This window comes from Pan troglodytes, chromosome 8 (genome assembly GCF_028858775.2).
Source record: "Pan troglodytes isolate AG18354 chromosome 8, NHGRI_mPanTro3-v2.0_pri, whole genome shotgun sequence".
In the NCBI taxonomy this organism is placed as follows: Eukaryota; Metazoa; Chordata; class Mammalia; order Primates; family Hominidae; genus Pan; species Pan troglodytes.
In genome coordinates, this window is record NC_072406.2 from 55,504,850 (window position 1) to 55,527,298 (window position 22,449).

Below are 22,449 nucleotides of genomic sequence, written 5' to 3' on the forward strand. Positions count from 1 at the left end.
TCAATAGGGTAGTGTGGTGCCTCCTATACCTGTCTCGGCCTCCTACAGTCCTTTTTATTTATTTTGTTTTTTATAATAGAGACAGGGTCTTACTATGCTGCCCAGACTGGTTTCAAACTCCTGGGCTCAAGCAATCTTCCTGCCTCAGCCTCCCAAAGTGCTGAGATCACAAGCGTGAGCCACCACACCCGGCCAAGTTCTTTACCATCTTCAGAAGGCTTAACTTGCACTTTCAGCAAAAGGATAGATTCCCAGGAAGACTGTGAGAGAGAGTTGGGGCCTAAGTTGATAATACCAAATACACTGAACTTGACTGTGTTCACCATGTTCTGGCTGTAGAGAAATGAGAGTGCTAGTGAGGTTGGTGCCATTTTGTGTGTTTTCTGTACCTTGAAGTCCCTCAGAAATCTTGCCCCTGGTCTTCTTGTTCTAAGAACACAACAGTTTCTCTTTTTCTGTGGAGATGAAATATAGATCTTTGATTTTGGAACCAAATTTGGACTCTTGACTCTGGAGCACCAATTTCTTCAGCAAGTTGTTCTCTGGAATCAATCCCAGGGTATGGGTTTATCATAAATGCCTTGATGAGAGTGTGTAATTGAGAGGCGCTATAGGTGGTATGACACCGTCTGGCTTCTCTACTTTGAAATTCCACACCAGGTTGATCTTGCCCATGGCTGTGGCTTGAATCTAAAGTCAGGTTCTGGTCTTTTCTGGAATCTGTGCCTAGCTCTTCAATTCTGGGTGACAGAGCGAGACTCTGTCTCAAAAAAAAAAAAAAAAAAAAAAAAAAAAGCCAGGCGCGGTGGCTCATGCCTGTAATCCCAGCACTTTGGGAGATGGAGATGGAGGTGGGTGGATCATGAGGTCAGGAGTTCAAGACCAGCCTGGCCAAGATGGTGAAACTCCATCTCTACTAAAAATACAAAAAAATAGCCAGGTGTGGTGGTGTGTGCCTGTAATCCCAGCTTCTCTGGAGGCTGAGGTAGGGAATTGCTTGAACCTGGGAGCTGGAGATTGCAGTGAGCTGAGATCACGCCACTGCACTCCAGCCTGGGCAACAGAGCTAGACTCTGCCTCATTATGGGTGTGACATTGAAAAGTGGTACTTTTCAAATGAAATAGAAGAAGATACAGATGTATTCTCTCTAAGCATAATTAAAATCCTCTAATCAAGACTGTTAACAGAAAGGTTTACTTAAAAATTATAAATTTTTATTAAAAATTTTAAAAATACACTTATCATTTAGACTAATCCACTGAAAAGTCTTAGAAGCATTAAACAAGCATTCTGGACTCTTCTCTATTGATTTCTAAAGCAAGTTTTTGTTTCATAGCATAACCTGGGTAAGATTTTTGATTGAAGGTATTGATGAGGATTTTCAATTGATCTTCTGTGAATTTGGTGTGATTGCACCTATGATTTGCTGCTACCATCTTGTGTGAAGAGGTGTCTTTGGCCATGCTGGAAGAGAGTCCTGGAGGCTGAGCTACTGTCTGGGAGACCACTTACAGCTCATTTTTAAAAAGAAAGGTTGCATATAATACAACATAATTTACAAATCTAAAGCTTATGGTTTTCTGGGCTTTGACAAATGAAAACACCTGTGCAACTTCAACCCTTACCAGGATATGCATGAGTTTCTACCCGAAATCACCAGTATTCTAACAAACAGCTTTGCGTTTTTTGAATTGTTCAGTGCCTGTGAGGATTCCTTACTGCAAGTTTATGAAAAATATATTCAGAAGGCATAGTCTACAATTACTGTTTGGGTAAGTGTTTTCATCAATTGTCTGAATATTTGCTGTGAATTTAAGTATGCTGATTTTTAAGTAGTTATCCTCGGAGAAACATTGTGCCATTTTTCGTGTGGAAACCACTTGTAGAATAAACAGAGATTATGACCGCACGGAGTTGGTTGTGATGGGCACGTCTACCTGTGGCTGCCATTTGAGTGGAAGGTGGAATCCGACTCTGGAGCATCGGCAGCCTGAGCTGGTGCTGGGCTCACACTGACCCTGGGAGTGCTCTATGCGTGCTTCACCTTATGAGGGGTGCGGCAGGAACAAAAATAGAAAAGTGTGCTCTACTTTCACATGTTACCAAGGGACAGAGGATACCACCAAGGAATTAGAAAACTGTTAAGTGAGGGTGTATTCTTCTTAATAGCCTTTCAAACAAGGAATTTGAAAACAAGATTCTACTCATCCCACACCAAAATGTAAACAGATATATTATTTTTTATATTCCCAGGATAATTTTGGTTTTACTTAAGCATCACTATTGCCCTGAAATGTCAAGTCAAGTGGAAAAATAAATGCGAATAATCCCACCACTAGCCTCCAGACTTGATGTTTATGTTATTTCCTTTTTAAAATGACCTTTAAAAAGTTATAAATTAGAAACATGGAAAGTAGAATGGTTTCATGCAAGAAATACTGGAATAAGATCCCTGTTCTGGCCCCAAAGTCTTAGACAAGTCATTCAGCCTTTCAATGCGTCAGTTCTCCCATCTGGAAAATGTGGGCATTCATCTCTATGGGAGCTTCTAGCTCTGTCAGTGAGTTTCTGAAACTTGCCCAGGAAGGAGCAGCCCTAGTCTGAGTGCATGCTGCCCCTGTGCTTGCCTTTTGCCTCCTTCTTATCCTCGAGGTAGCCTGCAGACTCCTCCTCATTCATCTCCTAAGCCAGTGCTATCTGACGGCAGGGAATATGTTTCCAATTCTGGTCACATCTGAAAGAAATTTTTCCTGGAAGATTACATCTATGACCTGCAAAGCTTTATGCTTCTCTCTGTATTCCAGATCTTGTGTTTTTTTTTATATATGGGAAAAGTTACAATTTTTTTTTTTTGAGACAGAGTTTCACTCTTGTCACCCAGCTGGAGTCCAATGGCGTGATCTCAGCTCACTGCAACCTCTGCCTCCTGGGTTCAAGCGATTCTCCTGCCTCAGCCTCCTGAGTAGCTGGGATTACAGGCGCCTGCCACCATGCCCAGCTATTTTTTGTATTTTTAGTAGACACGAGGTTTCATCATTTTGGCCGGGCTGGTCTCAAACTGCTGACCTCAGGTGATCCACCCACCTCAGCCTCCCAAAGTGCTGGGATTACAAGCGTGAGCCACCACACCTGGCACGATTATGTCTTTTTAAATGAGAAAAAATTTCTTGAGATCATAAGGGAAAAAAAAATCCCTAAGCCAAAATAAGTCAACCAAGAAGAAAATGAAAATGAAAAGTAAAAAAATATGTATTTTAAAGAAAGTAAAGTGGACATAGCAGTCACTCTGAAATCTGGGTATAGAACCACCTTCATCTCTAAAGTTTATATTTAGCCAACCACTATTCCAAGCAAGGTTGTGGTAGGAATACCTACCAACTATTGTAGGCCACATGTCACTTAAACAGGCAAAAAGTAAAGCAAAGCCATAATTGTGGTTTGATATTTTGGATATTCAATCTCATTTCAGTATTTGCATGGTCTCACATTTTGGAAACAAAATTGTGGTGATTTCACTTGTCTCTTCATATCATGATTATACTTAAAACTGAGAAACAAATGTAGACTAAAGAAGTAAACACTAAAGGGTGAGATCATGCAAGTTAAACAGATACGCTTTCTCAGGGGAAGGTCACTTACCCATGATGCGCTGATATATTTTTGTGAGCTTAAATGGTTCTAGCGTATTTACAACTTGACTAACTTTACATGATTCACTGTGTACTGTAGAATATAATTAAATTGACATTTCCTGGTACAGAATAAATTTGCATATGAGCGAAACAAATGATGAGAATAAATAAGTCTGAGGCCATATAATTCCACTGGTTACCAATTTGTGTCTTCAGCTCTACACCAAAGCAAATATTACAACTCTGAACAAGCAAGCAGGCGAAGAATAGATTTGCTGTAACCTCAGATGTCAAAGAATGCATTTATCTCTGAAAACATTTGTATTTTTTTGTCACATTGTACTTTATTTAAAGGTGGCCACAGCATTAAAATGTCAGTTCATTTTGTACAACCAGAAATGGAAAATGAGTCAGTCAAGCTGAAGCAGAAGTTTCTAACAAAGTCTAAGGCATAGTTCTATATAACTAATAATAAGGATACAATATTTGGCTTACTGAATTCCCAAACTGAGGTCACTAAAATTTAAGAATATCTACCAAAACTTAAGCGAAATCTCAGAGAAACTTTAAAAATAACATTTTATTTTTGATATTTCAAAATGTTTCAATCAATATTCTGAGCCTAAATGTGTAGGTGAGTGCTTTCTCCATCTTTGCACATGTGAAGTGTGCCTGAACCATAGCCCCATATTTCTCAAACACCATCACACTCATAGAACAGAAAGGAAAGGGCAGTTTCACCAGCTAGCCCCCACAAGCCACTCCCTGGGGTCCTCCCCAGCACCTGTTAAATTTGGGAGGCCTGATTTCAGAGGGGTGGATAATGAACTGGCAAAATAAACCCAAAAGAATCGTAATTACAAAGACCAACTCAGGTTCCAGTTAGACAGCCCATACCAGTGCTTTTGATGTTAGCTGCGGTTAAGGGGGCAGGAAAGGCTCCCACTCTATGGTCCGTGGCCTGGTCAGCTCAGCGCTGCCACCTTGGCGGGCTCCATCTCACCATGACCCTCTCAATCAGGCTGATGGTGTCTCCTTATGCCAAGTGGAAGGAACTTCAATCAAATTCTGACACGACCTGCAAATCCTCTCGGGCCCTGGGCTGGTTAGGCCAGTAGGGCTGTGTATCAACCGATTAAACCCATTAATAACTGGCAGCACAGCACGGCCTCCTTCTCAACAAATTACGATGCTGATCCCGGAATCAGCCATCCAGGCCCATGGTCTTTTGTCCTTACGCTTTCAAAACGCCTCCCCTGCTTCATGCTTTCTAGTCTTGAGGACTTGGCTTCAGCGTGCTTCTGAATTGCCGCTCCCTCTGGTTGACAATTCTTTTTTTTTTTTTTTTTTTTTTTTTTTTTTTAAGACGCGGTCTCACTCTTGTTGCCCAGGCTGGAGTGCGGTGGCGCGATCTCGGCTCACTACAACCTCCGCCTCCCGGATTCAGGCAATTCTGCTGCCTCAGACTCCTGAGTAGCTGGGATTACAGGCGCCCGCCACCACGCCCGGCTAATTTTTGTAGTTTTAGTAGAGACGGGGTTTCACCATGTTTAGGCAGGTTGGTGTCGACCTCCTGACCTCAAGCGATCTGCCCGCCTCAGCCACCCAAAGTGCTGGGATTACAGGCATGAGGTCCCGCGCCCGGCCGACAATTTACACTGTTCTCCAGTTGGGGCGGAGCGGGAGACACTATGGAGCCCACTTCCGCAAGAGGCAAGGCTTGGCGAAAGGCAGAAACCCCAACCATGGGAAGGTGCACTTTGGGCACCGAACTTTAGGGAAAGCGCTCTGGGTCAGGCGTCTCCTCCAGAGTGGTCAGTTTAAAGTTAAAAAGGCCGCCTTCAAAATAGTTTTAAAATCTATACATTTACCCAGACATACACATTTTTTGAGACAGGGTCTTGCTCTGTCTCCCAGGCTGGAGTGCAGTGGTGCGGTCGCAAGCCATCTTCCTGCCTCAGCCTCCCGAGGAGCTGGGGCCACAGGCCCGCGCCACCACGCCGGGCTAATTTCATTTTGTTTGTTTTATTTTCGTTTGTTTGTTTTGTAGGGATGGAGTCTGACTGTGTTGCCCAGGCTAGTCTTGAACCTCTGGGCTCAAGGGATCCTCCCACCTCGGCCTCGCCAGGTGCTGGGGATTCAGGCTTGAGCCTCCACTCCCGGCCCTATTAATTATTCTTAATTAAAACATTTCAAGGACGCAGTGTTTGGGGCCAGCGCGGCGTTTGCAGTGGCTGCTCCAGCCTCGGGGCCGCAGGTCACCGCGCGGGCCCCGTGCCTACTGGCCCGGCAGTCCTGCGGGTCAGCTCAGGGGGGTGCTCTGGAGAGCCCTGAGCCCACCTCCTGCGCCCCGCCCAACCTCGGGTCCCCAGGCCCAGCCTCTGACACGCCGCTCCCAGCGCGGCCACGCCACAGCTCGGGGCTGCGCTCCCCCAGGCAAAGGCGCCGCCGGCGCGTCCAGCGCGGCCTCCTCCTCCAGGCGGCGCTTGTGAGTCAATGGAAAAGACCTTGGCGAACTGAGCAGCCGCCTAGTATATCTCTGAAGCCTCCTGCGGAGACTTCACGGCTTGTCCCAGGAGCTTCTACAACAGCCTGGCATTGAGAGTAGAGTTGTAATATTTTCCGCCAGTTTTTCCCAGCCCGGCCCCGAAGCGTCTGATCTTAAAGTCCACGTATCAGACTCCGGGGGGCGTCCCTGCAAGAGCGCCAGGTCCCCGACACCCGCCAGGGAATGAATCTGCGCCCAGGTCCCCGACACCCGCCAGGGAATGAATCTCCGTCCCAGGAGAAGGGCGTGGCGAGGGGGGAAGCAACAACCACAGGACCCGTGACAGTGGCCAAGCCTTAGAGGCCCCGCATGCCTGCCAGGCGCCCGAGCCCACGCAGTCCAGGTTTCCCCATCCGGGCGGGAACCAGCTGTTTCCCCTGCACGGGCGAGGGCGCTGGGGTCACCTCCGCCTACGCCAGGCGTGAGCTCCAGAACCTGCTCCCAACCGCCCGGTCCCGTGAGCGCGGGGAGCCTGGCTCTCGCCTGACAATAAAGAAATCATCACGGACAGAAGGAAAGAGGAGCGAGGCTGGGAAGGGAGCGGCTTTAATCCGGGGTCCACCCCCTTCAATTCTCCAGCGCAGCGGCCCCGAAAGTGGGGTGGGGACGGGGATTGAGGCTGAGCTCGCTTCTTCCTTGTTTTCCGGGTCTCGCGCCTCTGAAGCGAACTGGGCCTGGAGGGGTGCTGGGGATCGAGGGAGCGGCGTTGGTGGGTGACCGAGGGAAAGGTGGGGCCAGCCCCTGGGCACCGGTCGGAGGAGGATTACGAGGCGGAGCCGCTGCCTGCCCGCGCCTCACCCGCTTGGTCCACCCAACAGCTCCGCTGTAGACTCGCGGCTGCAGAAGCGGCGGGCCGGATGGTGATTACAACCCGGGGCGCTATCCCTTTGGAACCTGACCCCCAACTCCGCTCAGTAACCGGATTTCCGGAAGCCGCGACCTCGAAGCCCCCAGCGTTTCTCCACCGACGGCGGGGCCGGGGCTCCTGGAAGCCTCGGAGCCGCAGCTCCAGCCTGCAGCGCACGCCTTGGCCCCCAGGGAGCAGAGAGGCAGAGTACCCCCCTGCATCCGGAGCATAGAAAGCATGCCCCAGGCTGAGGACCTGCGACTTGGTGGGACTTCGGTGCCCGCCCCTCCGCCCCTACAGGGAGCAGAGGCGGCTCTGGAAGTCGGTTTAGTGCGGAGACCGCGACCGGAGGGGCGCAGAACGCTCCTCCCAGCGTCCTGGGCTCCGCAGGCACAATTTTAAAACCAGCGGCGAAATCCGAGTCCCGCCGCCCTCCGGGGAGGGAGCGTGGCCGCCTAGCCGAGCCCCTTCTCTGGCTCCGCCCGCTTTTGCGCCGCGAGGCCGCCTGGTGAGTTGCAGGGCCCTCTGGTCCCCCAGCCGCCGGCGCTCTCGGGTGTCTCTTGGCCGCGGCAGGAACGGACCTGGGCGCTCAGACGGCGCCGGGATCGTTTCTGTGCCCCCGCCCGGTGGCCGGAGCCGCAGCCTTGCCCCTTCCCCACTGGGGCAGCGCCTGCCTTTCTCGCGGCCGGACCGCGCCGGAGTCCCAGGCCCCAGGCAGCCCGGGCCGCAGCTGTCATGGAGAAGCCTGGCGCGCACTTGGGGTGCCCGGCAGGAGCCCCGGCCGCCTCGCGCCCTTCTTCTCACCCACGACTGTGGCCGGCGGCGGCCTCTGCTTCCCGGACAAAGCTGGAGATGCTGCTGCGGAGTCGGCCCTGGGACCTGCTTCTTCTCTTGGCTCCGGGGCCCGCAGCCGTCGGGGCCCGGAACGGCTCCCCGGGGCGTTCCCTCAGGAGCGGCGGCCAGGGCTGATGGGGCGTGTACGACGCGGGACCCCGAGCCCGGCAGCAGCCAAGTATGGCAAGGACCAGCGCGAGCCTCTCCCCACTGCGGCCGGGGACGGCGTGGGGTGGGAGCCGACCCGGGACATCCAGGTGGGATCGGCCACCGCTCAGGCGCTGTCCCAGGCGAACGCCGCCAGGGGCAGGCTCAGCACCGCCCAGGCCGCCGGCTCGGTGAGCGCAGAGAGGGGCCCCCGGTTTATGCCAAACGCGTGTCTTCTCCAACCTCCTCCTTAAGCCCCTGTCTCATAGGCTGGTTCCTGTCTCTCTCCAGTAGTTCCTGGGTGCCTGGGAGCAGAGACGGCCCATTCTCCCCAAGCTCAGCTGCAGGCTTCAGTGACCTGGGCAAAGTGCGGTTAACCCTGACCACCTTTTGGGGAGGAAGGCCGGTTGCTCCCCTAGCCTCCACTGTGGCACTAGGAGGCAAGGGTAGCCAAGGTGATCGCTGGTTTCATCTGCACCCACCCCCACCCCCACAGGTGATGAGATGGGCAGTGACAGGTGGGTTGGCAGCCGGACTGGAGTGGCATGGCTAGCTGCCCTGGGCACCATATTCCCTGCCTGTCACCACTCCTGGCTGCCCAAGTAGCAAAGCAAAGTTACAATGACAAGATCCAGAGAGGGGAGGCTCCAGCTGGAGATGGCGCTGCTGTCACAGGCCACCTGAGCAACAATGTGACAGCTTCTCATGGGGGCGGGATCTGTCCCCAGTCCCTACCCTGCCCTGGCTTGATCCTTGTCGGTGTCTATGTCTTTGCCTTGCTCTTATCTCAGCCTGGCTTCTCTTCCAGGATGTCAGCTCTGAGTGTCTCTTGGTCCACGCTTGTCTCCATCTCTCCTTTCTCTTCCCCACTCCCTAAACTCAGGACCCAGTCACTCCTGCTCCTTACACACATACACACCCACACTAACATACATGCACTCTCACACTCACTCTCGTTCCCCCCCCCACACACACACTCCCACCCTGCCTTAGACAGGAAACAAGTTTCCCTCCCAGAACCCTTATAAAGACCTGTGGGGAATGACCGGGATCTGGGCCCCCCGTAGGCCTGTGAGTGAGCCTGTGTGTGTGCAAAGGTGTGAGCCTGTGAGCATCCATGTGGCTGTGGAATTTAGAAAGCATGTGTGTACACACGTGAGTGTGACAGTGAAGTGTTGAGAGTTGAAACTGTACATTTGGGGTCAGTGTGGTCTTGGTCATGTGGGCACACAGGTGAGCTCCGGCTAGGGTGGAGGGATGTGAGTGACTCAGAGTGTGGAAGCTGAGCCCAGGGCAGATGGACAAATACATCCTTTGAGCTCCTATGGAGGCTGCCACCCCATACCTTGCTCACCTACTCCCTCTTTGTCATCCTGGGTTCCGTCAAATCAGGATGGGGTGCAGGAAGGGGGAGTGAAGCTGCTGACCTCTGGGAAGGGGCCTGCACGCTCCCTGGGCCTGTCAGCCACTGATCTGTTCCATGTTCCTATAAATACTTACAAATCCTAGCTGCTGAGGAGCAAGACATCCTCCACCAGCCAGCTGGGGGTCCTGGCCTGGAAGCTGGTGGGGAGGGAGCTAGGGAGCAAGACACATGGGGGAGGGGAGGGGGGATCGCATCAGCGAGGCTGGCATCAGGGACTCCTGAGTTCAGCTCCTAGTTTTGCCAAAGGTTAGCCTGGGTGCCCCAGTATGTCTTCATCAGGAACTGCAGAGCCAGAAATACCATCTATGCCTCTGTCCCAGGAAGCAGCCCTACCTCTGCCTGAAGAGAGAGACTCCCCCGTCAACAGCCAGCTTTCTGCCTTCTAGTCACGTCTCTCAAGTAGGGGTAAAGAGAGGGGTATTCTTGCTTTTTTTGTAGTGGGGAGTGTCTCACTGTATTGCCCAGACTGTTCTCTAACTCCTAGCCTCAAGTGATCCTCCTGCCTGTAGCTCCCAAAGCACAACAATTACAGGTGTGAGCTGCCACACCCAGCAGCTTCTTACTCTTTAAACGCCAGACAAAATTCTTCTGGAGTTCCTGGAGGGGATTGTCTCTTTGAACTCAAAATCTTTCCCAGGACACCTTTATCAATCCATCAGGCTCTTTCTGGATTGGAGACAGAAGAAACTGCAGTTCAATGACCCCCTTTGCAAGAGCCCCCTCTGCAGCCCTTGAGGGGAGCGAAAGCATTTTCATCTGGCCTCACCCCCATCTGCAGCCAGCTCTTTCACTTCTGGAGCTGGGCTTGTTGTGATAACCTGGAAGAGGGGGAATTAGTTGGGATGACTCACTTGCTGGAGCCCATCAACACTAGACCAGGCTTGTGGCCAGATGCCTGGTTAACCAGCCCAGGAGAGCTTCCTTTCTCAGGAAGAGAATGATTATTGATCCTCTATACCCATTGCCCAGGACAGTGTCAGGCACACTATAGGCCCTTGGGCATTTGTATGGCATCATCAGCATTACGCCTGTATCACCAAGTCAAGCTTTCCCAATAGCAGTTGGTGGCAAACTCCAACTCCTAGTGTCAGAAGGCATCACAAAGCCCAGATGTCCTGGGCCTCCCAGCTCAGGCAAGCCTAGCGTGGACACAGAAACCCTTGACACTGAGCCAATATCTCTTCCCCCTGTATGGCTTGAATTTCAGATATATTGATGTTGAGCCCTTCTGGCCAGCAGTGGGACTCCCCTTGGCCTTACATAGGTAATGCCTATATCCTGGCCTAGGCTTTTCCAAGAAGCCAGACTCTGGGAAGGACGTGGAGTGGAGGAAAAAACAGGCAGAGGGAACCCCATGAGGGGTTCTGGCTGTGGAAACTTGCCCCTAATGGGGCATCAAAGCCAGGCACGCAGGGGCTCATGCTCTGCCAGAGGTTTGAAGTCAGGACTACAGCTTCCCATCTTACTCTTGGGATACAGGTCAGCTGTTTTCAGATGAGAGAGTCTGAGGTTCCAATTTTATAAGATGAGAAGAAGGGCTGAGGTGATGCCCATTGTGCCACTTGGCTGAGTCCAGAGCTGTGATGAAGAGGGAAAAGTCACAGGGCAGGACAAAGAAGGGGACTCAGGGACCCGGGAGTTTTCCTTGGCAGAAGTCAACTTGCCCCACCCCTGAGAAAACTCTGACCTTCTCAACTGCCAGGGAGGAAAGCAGGGACTGGGGAGAAGGGGACAGGGAGAGGGAACAGTCTGGTGCTCTGCGCCCTGGGAGAGAAGTCTGATGACAGCAGTGACTCAGGAAGGGTTAAGAATATTCCTAAAATAGCCAAGCCACAGCTTAAGCCAGTCCATGAATGCCTCTTCCAGAGAGCAGATCTGTAGCAGGAAAAGTCAGCCTGATCTTTGCCCCACTGCCTGCTGCCTGGCCCTGGCTGCTAATTAAGCCTCCCACCCTGTCCCCTTCACCAACTCCTGTCCTAATGGCGATGGGGTAGGAGTAGTCAGAGGAGCCAAATCTCCCAGATCAACAGAGAACTCCAGCTGGGACCAGGAGCACTGGGCCCAATGCCTCCCCTCCCCCATCCACACTCCTGAGTCAGGTAGAGGACATAGGGGGACAGACAGGCAAAGTGCAGGCCTTCTGCATGGGATGGAGGCTGCCAGGAGAGAGCAACCAAATTCTCCCACCCACACATATGCATCGCCAGCCATGGTCAGGTGGGACCTCCAAGATCATCATCAACTACTACCTTCTCCTAGCTCTTTGTTCCCTTTTACTTAGGGCATCTTGGAGTGAGATGCACAGGGAAGGGTCGAGGGAGCCCCTTCATGAACAAACCATATCTTTGTTTCAGGGGCAGGACTGGGTACATAATTTGCAGGACCCAGTGTGAACTGAAAATGGAGTCATTTGTTAAAAAAATGTTAAGAATTTGAAGGCAGTGACAACATAGCATTAAACCAAGTTCAGGTCCCCTCTGAATGTGGGGCTTTTGCCATTGCACAGGTGGCACCTCTATGAAGCCAGCCTTGTTTAGGGGTTTCGTTTAATGAACATTTACTAAGTGCCCACTGCTCAGCTCTTCTGGCTCTGTAATATGGTCTGGCTCTGTGTCTGCACCCAAATGTCATTTTGAATTGTAATCCCCTCGTTTTGGGGGAGGGACCTCGTGGGAGGTGATTACATCATGGGAGTGGTTCCCACATGCTGGTCTCGTGAAACTGAGTGAGTTCTCACGAGATCTGATGGTTTTATAAGTGACCTTTCCCCTCTTCGTTTTGCACTTCTCTCTCCTGCTGCCACATGAAGAAGGACATGTTTGCTTCCCCTTCCACCGTGATTGTAAATTTCCTGAGGCCTCCCCAGCCATGTGGAACTGTGACTCAATTAAACTTCTTTCCTTTATAAATCACCCAGTCTTGGGTGTTTCTTCATGGCAGTGTGAAAGTGAACTATGACCTCAGAGACTCCCTCTCAGTGACCCTGTTCTCAAATGAATGAAGATGGGTGCTCAAAGATCTCTCTCTAAACATGGAACGGGGGCTATCTGAAGACACAGGTGATTAATTTCTAATCATAACTAAGGTCTGAGTCTTGAAGACCTTCCTCTGGAGCCTCATTAAATTTAGTTAATCTAGATGGGTCCAGGTGCTGCAGGTAATTACCCTTGTCTTGTCTCCTGCAAAATCATGGAGGTTTGGAGAGTTCTTTTAGACCCCCTCTCACATGGAGGTTTGTTTTCTTCTTTTTTCTTTCCTGCAAGGACAAAGTGAATTCTGTGATGGTTTGTGTAGCGTTTTTTAGTTTATTGCCAAAAATTGAGGCTCAAGTTAGTAGACTACATTTTTAAATAAAACTTTCTAGACAAAGAAATGCAGCTGAAACTGTTCCTTTGATACCAGTTTCCAAATCTACACAGAGTTGATAGCAATTTTTTCTCTTTATCTTTCCCTGAATTGTATATATTCATATAAATGCTCTTAAATTATTAGTGCAACAGGGTGGATTGTCATTACAGAGAACGTCCTTAGTATAGAACATAAATCTTCCCACTGCCAACTGGGCTCTGGTCACAAAGCACCCAGAGCTGGCCTTTAACTTCCACTTCTTGATTCTTTTCCTTACCTTTTCTATTTCTAGAATGGCTTTGTCATTTCACTTGTCTGTCTGGTAATATCCTCCTCCTGTAAGAATCAACGAGTTCTTGATACATATTGGTCTAAATTTGCCTCCTGCTTGAACCTTTTTCCAGTTTTCCAGGCAAGGTTGATTTATCTGTCTTCTGTGTCTCCATAACAATCTTTCCAAGCATAACACAGTAAAAAGAGAGCTGATTCATCATGTCCTGTCCGTTTCCCTCTGGAGACTTGGGAGCTGATGTGAGGGTACAGGTATGCCCCTGTATAAGCTCTTTGGTCGCCTTTGTCAGTATAGCACAGTTCTCAGTATATAATTGTTCTCAGGTGCCATTAAACTGGACCTGAATAACTGAAGGATCGAAAGTGTTCAGGAATCACCCAGGATGCTTCAATAATTCATCCTAATTAGGGATATGGGGAAACTGCATGAGAAAGAAGTTTTTTTTTTTTTGAACTTTGAGGATAAATTAAAATTCAGTAGGCAGAATGATAATATATGTTGATAATTTTTATTTTAAAATGTTCATTTTTACCATTTTGATATAATAGTTTATTTTTTAAGAAAAAGGCAGAAACTCCTGCTTATTAGAAGTCAGATTTTATTGATTTTTTACCCCTAGACTTGTTGCATATCAAACCTATATAAAAACATCTATAAATCAAATCATTAATTGTGCCTAGTATAATAATTCTATATATGGGTGTAATGTTTGATTCTTCAGGAGCTTTAATAACTTGAAGGCGCTTTGATTGCTTTAAAATTATTTCTCATTGTATTTGTTTATATTGTATCGTTAAGCAAAAGTACAGAGTAAGCAATTAGTGTGATTAATTCCTCTTCTATAATACAGTAAAGCACTGCCTCCCTAGACCAATTCTCTGGGATCCCTGGAAGACATCTGGCATCCAGCAAGTCTTTACCCCTCTTTAGAAAGCCGTGAAGAAACTGGGGGCAATTCTGTTACTTATTTGCCCTCTAGAGGCAATTCCATTAATTACCCTCCCTCACCTATCCATGGCACTATTTCTTCAGTTACATGTAGAATGCTGTTATGTGTCTCCTGGCCAGACCCTTTATTTCACAGATGTGGAAATTGAGGCCATGAAGGATGAGGTAATTGTTCAGAGTCCACATGACTAGTTACTGCCCAGAGCCTGGCCTGAACTTCTCTCTTGTTCTGAGGCCTTGAGTTCTCCCCCTCTTCTTTAGTGCATATGACCAGAGGTAACATAATCTGCATACCAGATGGTTATTTTCCATCTTTTTTTGTTTGCATTATAATAGCCATTTTAATGGGTATGAAGTTGTACCTCACTGTGGTCTTGCTTTCCATTTCCCGTATGACTTGTGATATTGTCTGCACATATTTTAATGTTTATACACTAACAGAGCTGATTACTAGGGGTGTGTGCGTAAGGGGAACTGTGTGGCTGCTGAGTGGCTTCCCTGTGGGATGATCAGCCAGAACCCGCTATTGTATTAGGGGAATCCCCAGATGTCACCGTCTATGGGTCTTTTTCAGTTTTTATGGGTACATAGTAGGCATATATATTTATGGGGTACATGAGATATTTTGATACAAACATACAATGCATAATTATCACATCAGGGTAAATGGGATATCCATCATCTCAAACATTTATCATTTCTTTGTATTATAAACAATTCAGTTATACGCAGTTATTTTAAAATGTACAAAAAAACTATTGTAGTTACCCTGTTGTGCTATCAAATAATAGATCTTATTCATTGTAACTGTATTTTGTACCTATTAACTATCCCCACTTCCCCCCACCGACTGCACTTCCCAGCCTCAAGTAACAACCATTCTACTGTATCTTCATGAGTTTAATTGTTTTAATGTTTAGCTCCCTAAAATGAGTGTGAATGTGCAAAGCTTTTCTTTCTGTGGCTGGCTTATTTCACTTAAAATAATGTCGTCCGGCACCATTCCATGTTGTCACTAATGACAGAATCTCATTCTTTGTTATGGCTGAATAGTACTCCATTGTATATATGCACATTTTCTTTATCCATTCATCTGTTGGTGGACACTTAGGTTGCTTCCACATCTTGGATATTGTGAATAGTAATGCAATAAACATAGGAGTGCAGCTATCTCTTCGATATATTTATTTTCTCTTTTGTGTATATATCTAGCAATGAGATGGTTGGATCATATGGTAGCTCTATTTTTAGTTTTTGAGGAACTTCCAAATTGTTCTCCATAGTGGTTGCACTAATTTACATTCCCACCAACAGTATGCAAGGGTTCACATTTTTCCATATCCTCACCAGCATTTGTTATTGCCTATCTTTTGAATAAAACCCATTTTAACTGGGGTGAGATGATATATCCTCATAGCTCTGATTTGCATTTCTCTGATAATCAGTGGTGTTGGTCACCTTTTCCTAAGTCTATTAGCTTTTTGTATTTCTTCTTTGAGAAATGTCTATTAAGACCTTTTGCCCATTTTAAAATCAGATTATTAGATTTTTCTCTATACAGTTGTTTTAGCTTTTTATATATTGTGGTTATTAATCCCTTGTCAAATGGACAGTTTGCAAATATGTTTCCCCATTTTGTGGATTTTCTCTTTGTTGATTGTCTCTTTTGCTGTGCAGAAGCTTTTTAACTTAATGAGATCCCATTTGTCCTCTTTTGCTTTGGTTGCCTGTGCTTGTGGAGTATTGCTTAAGAAATCTTTCCCCAGTCTAATGTCCTGGAGAATTTCCCCAGTGTTTTCTTGTAGTAGTTCAACCTACCAAGATTGAACCATGAAGAAATTCAAAATCTGAACCGACCAATAACAAATAATGAGATCAAAGCCTTAATAAAAAGTATCAACAAAGAAAATCCTGGAAGCAATAGCTTCACTGCTGTATTTTACCAAATATTTACAGAAGAACTAATACCAATCCTATTCAAACTATTCCAAAAAATACAGGAGGGAGAAATATTTCAATGCCTGATACTTAAATCAAAGACACATTAAAAAAGAAAACTACAGGCCAATATCCCTAAGGAAAACTGATGCAAAAATCCTCAAGAAAATTTACAGGCAAAACAAAGTCCACAACATATTGAAAATTATTCATAATGACCAAGTGGAATTTATGCCAAGAATGGAAGGATGGTTCAACATAACACAAATCAATGTGATCATCATATCAACAAATGAAGGACAAAATTCATAATAATGTGAATTGATGCTGTAAAGCATTTGATAAAATTCAACATTTTATTGTAAAAACCCTTAAAAAAACAGGGTATAGAAGAAACATACCTCAACACAATAAAAGCCATGTAAGACACACCCACAAGTAGTATCTTACTGAATGGGAAAACAACTGAAAGCCTTTACTCTAAGATCTGGAACAAGAGATGCCCACTTTCACCACTCTGCCTCCTGAGTTCAAGTGATTCTCCTGCCTCAGCCCCTCCCAAGTAGCTGGGACTACAGGCACATGCCACCACACCTGACTAATTTGTGTGTGTGTGTGTATTTTTAGTAGAGATTGGGTTTCACCGTGTTAGCCAGAATGGTCTCAATCTCCTGACCTTGTGATCCGCCTGCCTCAGCCTCCCAGAGTGCTGGGATTACAGGCATAAGCCACTGCGCCTGGCCCTTCCTGTCTTCTTCTAAGCTCTCCAAACTGTTCCAACCTCTGCCCATTACCCACTTCCAAAGCTGCTTCCACATTTTCAGGTATCTTTATAGTAATGCTCTACTTCCCAGTACCAATTTTCTGTATTAGTCTGTTCTTGCACCGCTATAAAGAACTACCTGAGACTGGGTAATTTATAAAGAAAAGAGGTTTAATTGGCTCACAATTCTTCAGGCTGCACAAGAAGCATGGCTGAGGAAGCCTCAGGAAACTTACAATCATGGCAGAAGGTGAAGAGGGAGGTGGCACTTCTTACATGGCTGGAGCAGGAGGAAGAGAGAGCAAAAGGGGGGAGGTGCTACATACTTTTAAACAATCAGATCTGGTGAGAACTCACTATCACAAGAATGGCAAAGGAGAAATCCTCCACCATGATCCTATCACCTCCCCCAAGACCTTCCTCCTACACTGGGGATTACAATTAAACATGAGATTTGAGTGGGGACACAAATCTACACCATTTTCATAAGGTTAATATTAAAAATTATTTGCTTTCCTATATGCTAGCAATGAAAAAAATTGGAATTTGAAATTTCAAATGCAATGCTATTTACATGAGTACCCCCAAAATGAAATATGTAGGCATAAAGTAAACAAAATATGTACGAGATCTATATGAGGAAAACTTCAAAACTTTGATGAAAGAAATCAAAGAAAACCTAAATAAATCGATAGATATTTCATGTGCAAGGATAGCAAGACTCAGTATTGTTAAGATGTTAATACTCCCCTTCTTGATCTATAGATTCAACACAATTCCAATCAAAATTCTAGCAGGTTATTTTGTGGATATCAACACATTTATTCTAAAGCTTATATGAAGAGGCAAAAGACTCAGAGTAGTCAAAATGCTGAAGAATGACAACTCAGAGGACTGACACTACCCAACTTTAAGACTTACTATCCAGCTAAATAATTGAGATAGCATGGCATTAGTGAAAGAACAGGCAGATTGATCAATGGTTCCAAAGAGTGAGCCCAGAAATTGACCTAGGCAAATATAGTCAGCTGAGCTTTGACAAAGAAGCAAAGGCAATTAAATGAAGGAATATAGTCTCTTCAACAAGTGGTGCTTAAAAACTGAACATCCATGTACAAAAAAAAAAAAAAAGAATCTAAGCTCAGACTTTACACCCTTCTCAAAAATTAAAACTCAAAATGGATCAAAGATCTAAATGTAGAATGCAGAATCACAAAGGACAGAAAACCAAACACCGCATGTTCTCACTCATAGGTGGGAATTGAACAATGAGAACGCTTGGACACCAGGGACGGGGAACATCACACACCGGGGCCTGTCATGGGGTGGGGGGATGGGGGAGGGATAGCATTAGCAGAGATGCCTAATGTAAATGATGAGTTAATGGGTGCAGCAAACCAACATGGCACATGTATACATATGTAACAAACCTGCACGTTGTGCACATGTACCCTAGAACTTAAAGTATAATAATAATTTTTAAAAAATCTAGAAGATCAAAGGAGAAAATCCAGGTGGCCTTGGGTTTGGTGGTGTGTTTTTAGATACAGCTAAGGGCAGGTGCAGTGGCTTACACCTGTAATCCCAGCACTTTGGGAAGCCGAGGCGGGCAGATAGCTAGAACTCAGGAGTTTGAGGCCAGCCTGGGCAACATGGTGAAACCTCATCTCTACCAAAAATACAAAAAATTAGCAGGTGTGGTGGTACGCATCTGTGGTGCCAGCTACTTGGGAGGCTAATGGGGGAGGATTGCTTGAGCCTGGGAGGCAGAGGTTGCAGTGAGCTGAGATTGTGCCACAGCACTCTAGCCTGTGTGACAGAGTGAGACTCCATCTCTAAATAAATAAATAAGATACAACCAAAAGCACAATGCATGAAAGAAAAAAATTGGTAAGTTGGACTTTATTAAAGTTAAAAACTGTTATGAGAATGAAGATGGGAGCAAGAGATGGGGAAAATATTTCCAAAATACATATTTAATAAAGGACTTGTATCCAAAATATACAAGTCTTTTAAAACTCAACAATAAGAAAATGAGCAACATGATTAAAAAATACCAAAAGAGGCCGGGCGCGGTAGCTCACGCCTGTAATCCCAGCACTTTGGGAGACTGAGGTGGGCAGATCACAAGGTCAGGAGTTCGAGACCAGCCTGGCCAATATGGTGAAACCCCATCTCTACTAAAAATACAAAAATTAGCTGGGCATGGTGGGGCATGCCTGTCATCCCAGCTACTTGGGAGGCTGAGGCAGAAGAATTGCTTGAACCCAGGAGGCAGAGGTTGCAGATCACACCACTGCAGTCCAGCCTGGTCAACATAGTGAGACTCCATCAAAAAAAAAAGAAGAAAGAAAGAAAGAAAGAGAGAGAGAGAGAGAGAAAAGAAGAGAAGAGAAGAGCTACTTGGGCTGAACTAGGACGGTCGCTTGAGCCTGGGAGTTTGAGGCTGCAAGGGAGCCTTGATTGCACCACTGGGTGACAGAATGAGAACTGGTCTCAAAAAAAAAAAAAAAGAAAAAAAAGAGAAATGAGCTATCAAACAATGAAAAGACATAGAGGATATCCAAATGCATATTGCTAGGGGAAAGAAGCCAGTCTGAAAAGGTTATATATAGTATGGATCCAACTATATAACATTCTGGAAAAGGCAAAACTATAGAGATGGTAAAAAGATCAGGGGTTGCCAGAAATTTTGGGGGAGGGGGATAGATGAGTGAAGTACAGGGGATTTTTAGGGTGGCAAGATTATTCTATATGAAATTGTAAAGGTGGATACCTTTATGCATTTGTCAAAACTCAGAGAATTGTACAACAGAGTGAACCTTAATGTGAAGTATAGACGATAGTTATTTATAATGTGTCAATAATGGTTCATTCATTTTAACATATGTACCACCACAATCCAAGACGTTAACAATAGAGGAAACAGGCAGGGAAGTGGGGTGAGCAGATGGAATTCTGTACCACCTGCTGGACTGGTCTGTAAATCTAAAACTGGACTAAAATATGAAGCATTTGACTGCTTAAAATACTCAGCTGATGAGCTCAACAATAGAATGGAGGTAACAAGAAAAGAACTGGTAAACTCGAAGATAGAGCAATATGAACAATGGAGAGAAAACAGGGTGTAAAAACGAACTTCAGGACCTGTGGGATCCACATGGAATACCTGACATTCCTGCCATTGCAGTCACAGAAGGAGAGTACAAAGAGGTGGTCCTCGAAACATATTTGAGGAAATCATGACCAAAAACTTACCAACTCTGGCAAAAGACAAAGCTATAGACTTAAGAAGCTTAGCTTAGCGACCACCAAACAGGATGAACACAAAGACACTCCAAGGGACATCATAGTCGAACTTCTGTAAACTTAAAGGCAAATAAAAAGTCTTGAAAGCTGTGAGAAAGAAATGACACCTCATCTATAAAGGGAAAACATCACAAGTGACAATAGATTTCTCATATGGAACTCTGAAGGCCAGAAGGAAGTGGCACATTTTTCCCCTTATTGAAAGAAAAAAACCCATCAAACAAAAATGCCCTGCAAGAATGGACAAATAGGCATTCTCAGATGAAGGAAAACTAAGAGAATTTGTGGCTAACAAACGCTCTCTTAAGAGTGGCTAAGCAGGCCGGGTGGTGGCTCATGCCGGTAATCCCAGCACTTTGGGAGGCCGAGGAGGGAGGATTGCTGGACCCCAGGAGTTCAAGACCAGCCTGGGCGATGTAGCAAGACCCCATCTCTACTATTAAGAAAAAAGAAAATTAGCTGGGCGGTGGTGGAGCGCACCTGTGGTCCAAACTACTCAGGAGGCTGAAGTGGGAGAATCACTTGAGCCCAGGAGTTTGAAGGGGCAGTGAGCCGAGATCTCATAACTGCACTCCAGCCTGGGCAGCAGAGCGAGATCCTATCTCAAAGGGAAAAAAAAGAAAAAAACAACAAACAATGGCTAAGCACAGTCGGCCGGGACCAGAGAATCTGGCTTCCTAAACCAAGAAGGCGGGCCAGCCCAGGACAGGCGGTGGGGAAGAGGCGCTGCCCAGGCAGGCGTCTCCCAGCAGGGCCGCCTGGGGGCGTCCATCCTCTGCGAGGCCCTTTGCCAGCCAATCGCGTGCTGTGGGGACCACAGAAGTCCCTCTCTGCTGGAGTGCGTGAACTCTACCAGCAACTGGTCTCCGTCCTCCAAAGCTGAGATGAGAGCCTCACAGCAAAAGCAGCAGCGTTAGCCCGTACATTTATTTAACGGAAGAGTTATTTATAGCAATGCACCAAAAACGAGCAGGTTGGTACTTTTTTTTTTTTTTTTTTTTTTTTTTTTTTTTTTTTTTAGGTGGAGTCTTGTTCTGTCGCCAGGCTGGAGTGCAGTGGCGCGATCTCAGCTCACTGCAACCTCCGCCTCCCAGGTTCAAGCGATTCTCCTGCCTCAGCCTCCCAAGTAGCTGGGACTACAGGCGCCCGCCACCGTACCTGGCTAATTTTTTGTATTTTCAGTACAGACGTGGTTTCACCATGTTGGCCAAGATGGTCTCGATCTCTTGACCTCATGATCCACCCACCTCCGCCTCCCAAAGTGCTGGGATTACAGGACGCTGCAGGTTCAAGGCCAAGGCACTGGCCAGCCTTACGCCCGCGAGCTGGACCCGGCCCAGTCCTTGTTAGTCCTCAGCTCCTTCCCCGCCTCAGGAAAGTCGCGTCCTGGTCAGGAGGACCTGCCGACAGGTCTGCGCCCAGCTGCAGGTTGGTCCTTTCTGCTGCTGTTGTTGCTGCGGTCTCACCCAGAGTTGCCTCTCCTCGCCCCTGACAGAGCAGGAGCATCTCCATCTTGTACAAGCACCGCCATCTTAAAGTTCCCCTTGATCAAAAACTGCCTAAATCTAAAGGTCATCAGCCTGATGGCTACGGTCAGCATGACCATAAACCACAAATGACATCTCTGACCAGAAACATTGCAACCCTAAGATAAACCCCTCTCCGACCAGAGACATGCCAGGCCTGAGATAACATCCCCTCCCGCGGGAGACATTCCAACCCTGCCATAAACTTCTCCCCCACACAGAAACACTTCAAATCTGTGATAAGCTCTCTCACGCTAAAACACTCCTAGTCTGTAAGACAGAATGCTCCTGACAGAAATAGGCTAGAAGCCCCTCAGGTTTATTCTCCAAAATAAACCTGTCTTTGACTGTTTAGCCACTTTTCATGTTTCTTTCCTCTTTCTTTAACTCTTACAGCCCCCTCGCCCTAAGGACACAGTGTGGGCTGTTGCAGGTCCTCCTGACCAGGACGCGACTTCCCTGAGGCGGGGGAGGAGCTGAGGACGAACAAGGACTGGGCTGGGTCCAGCTGGTGGGCGTAGGGCTGGCCAGTGCCTTGGCCTTGAACCTGCAGCGTCCTGGGTCTCTTTGGCCCAGCCAATCGTGAGGACTGTGGCCCAGGATGCTGCCGAACAGTGAGGGTGCCCATTGTGGACTGGAATCCAGCTAGCTATTCCTCATTCGAGACCCCATAGAACCCCACAAACATGATTGGGGTTGACATGGATTTTGAATATTAAAGTTACATGAGATTTCTGAACTTGAGTGTCATGGAGCAAATTTCAAACGTGGTGTGTGTGTGTGTGTTTGTGTCACACTTAAGAGACAAATTACAAGACAGGACACCGAGTCCTTCACCCGCCTGCAGTCCAGCCTTGCAAGCCGTGGGGGCATGGCCTTCCACTGGGGGC

The 22,449-nt window shown here is 47.0% G+C and overlaps 1 protein-coding gene and 1 pseudogene across 1 annotated transcript; both read right to left on the bottom strand.

Moving 5' to 3' along the window:
- Positions 1 to 319: 319 nt before the first annotated feature.
- Positions 320 to 1,464, bottom strand: LOC100614978 (double homeobox protein A-like; annotated as a pseudogene).
- A 2,529-nt stretch (positions 1,465 to 3,993) lies between these two features.
- LOC129136094 (translation initiation factor IF-2) lies at positions 3,994 to 8,461 on the bottom strand. The gene is given in 6 exon segments (XM_054659474.2): positions 3,994 to 7,681; positions 7,684 to 7,778; positions 7,780 to 7,869; positions 7,871 to 7,938; positions 7,940 to 8,091; positions 8,094 to 8,461. Coding segments are annotated over 6 exon segments (753 nt in total). The 5' UTR covers positions 8,116 to 8,461; the 3' UTR covers positions 3,994 to 7,355.
- Between the last annotated feature and the right edge of the window lie 13,988 nt (positions 8,462 to 22,449).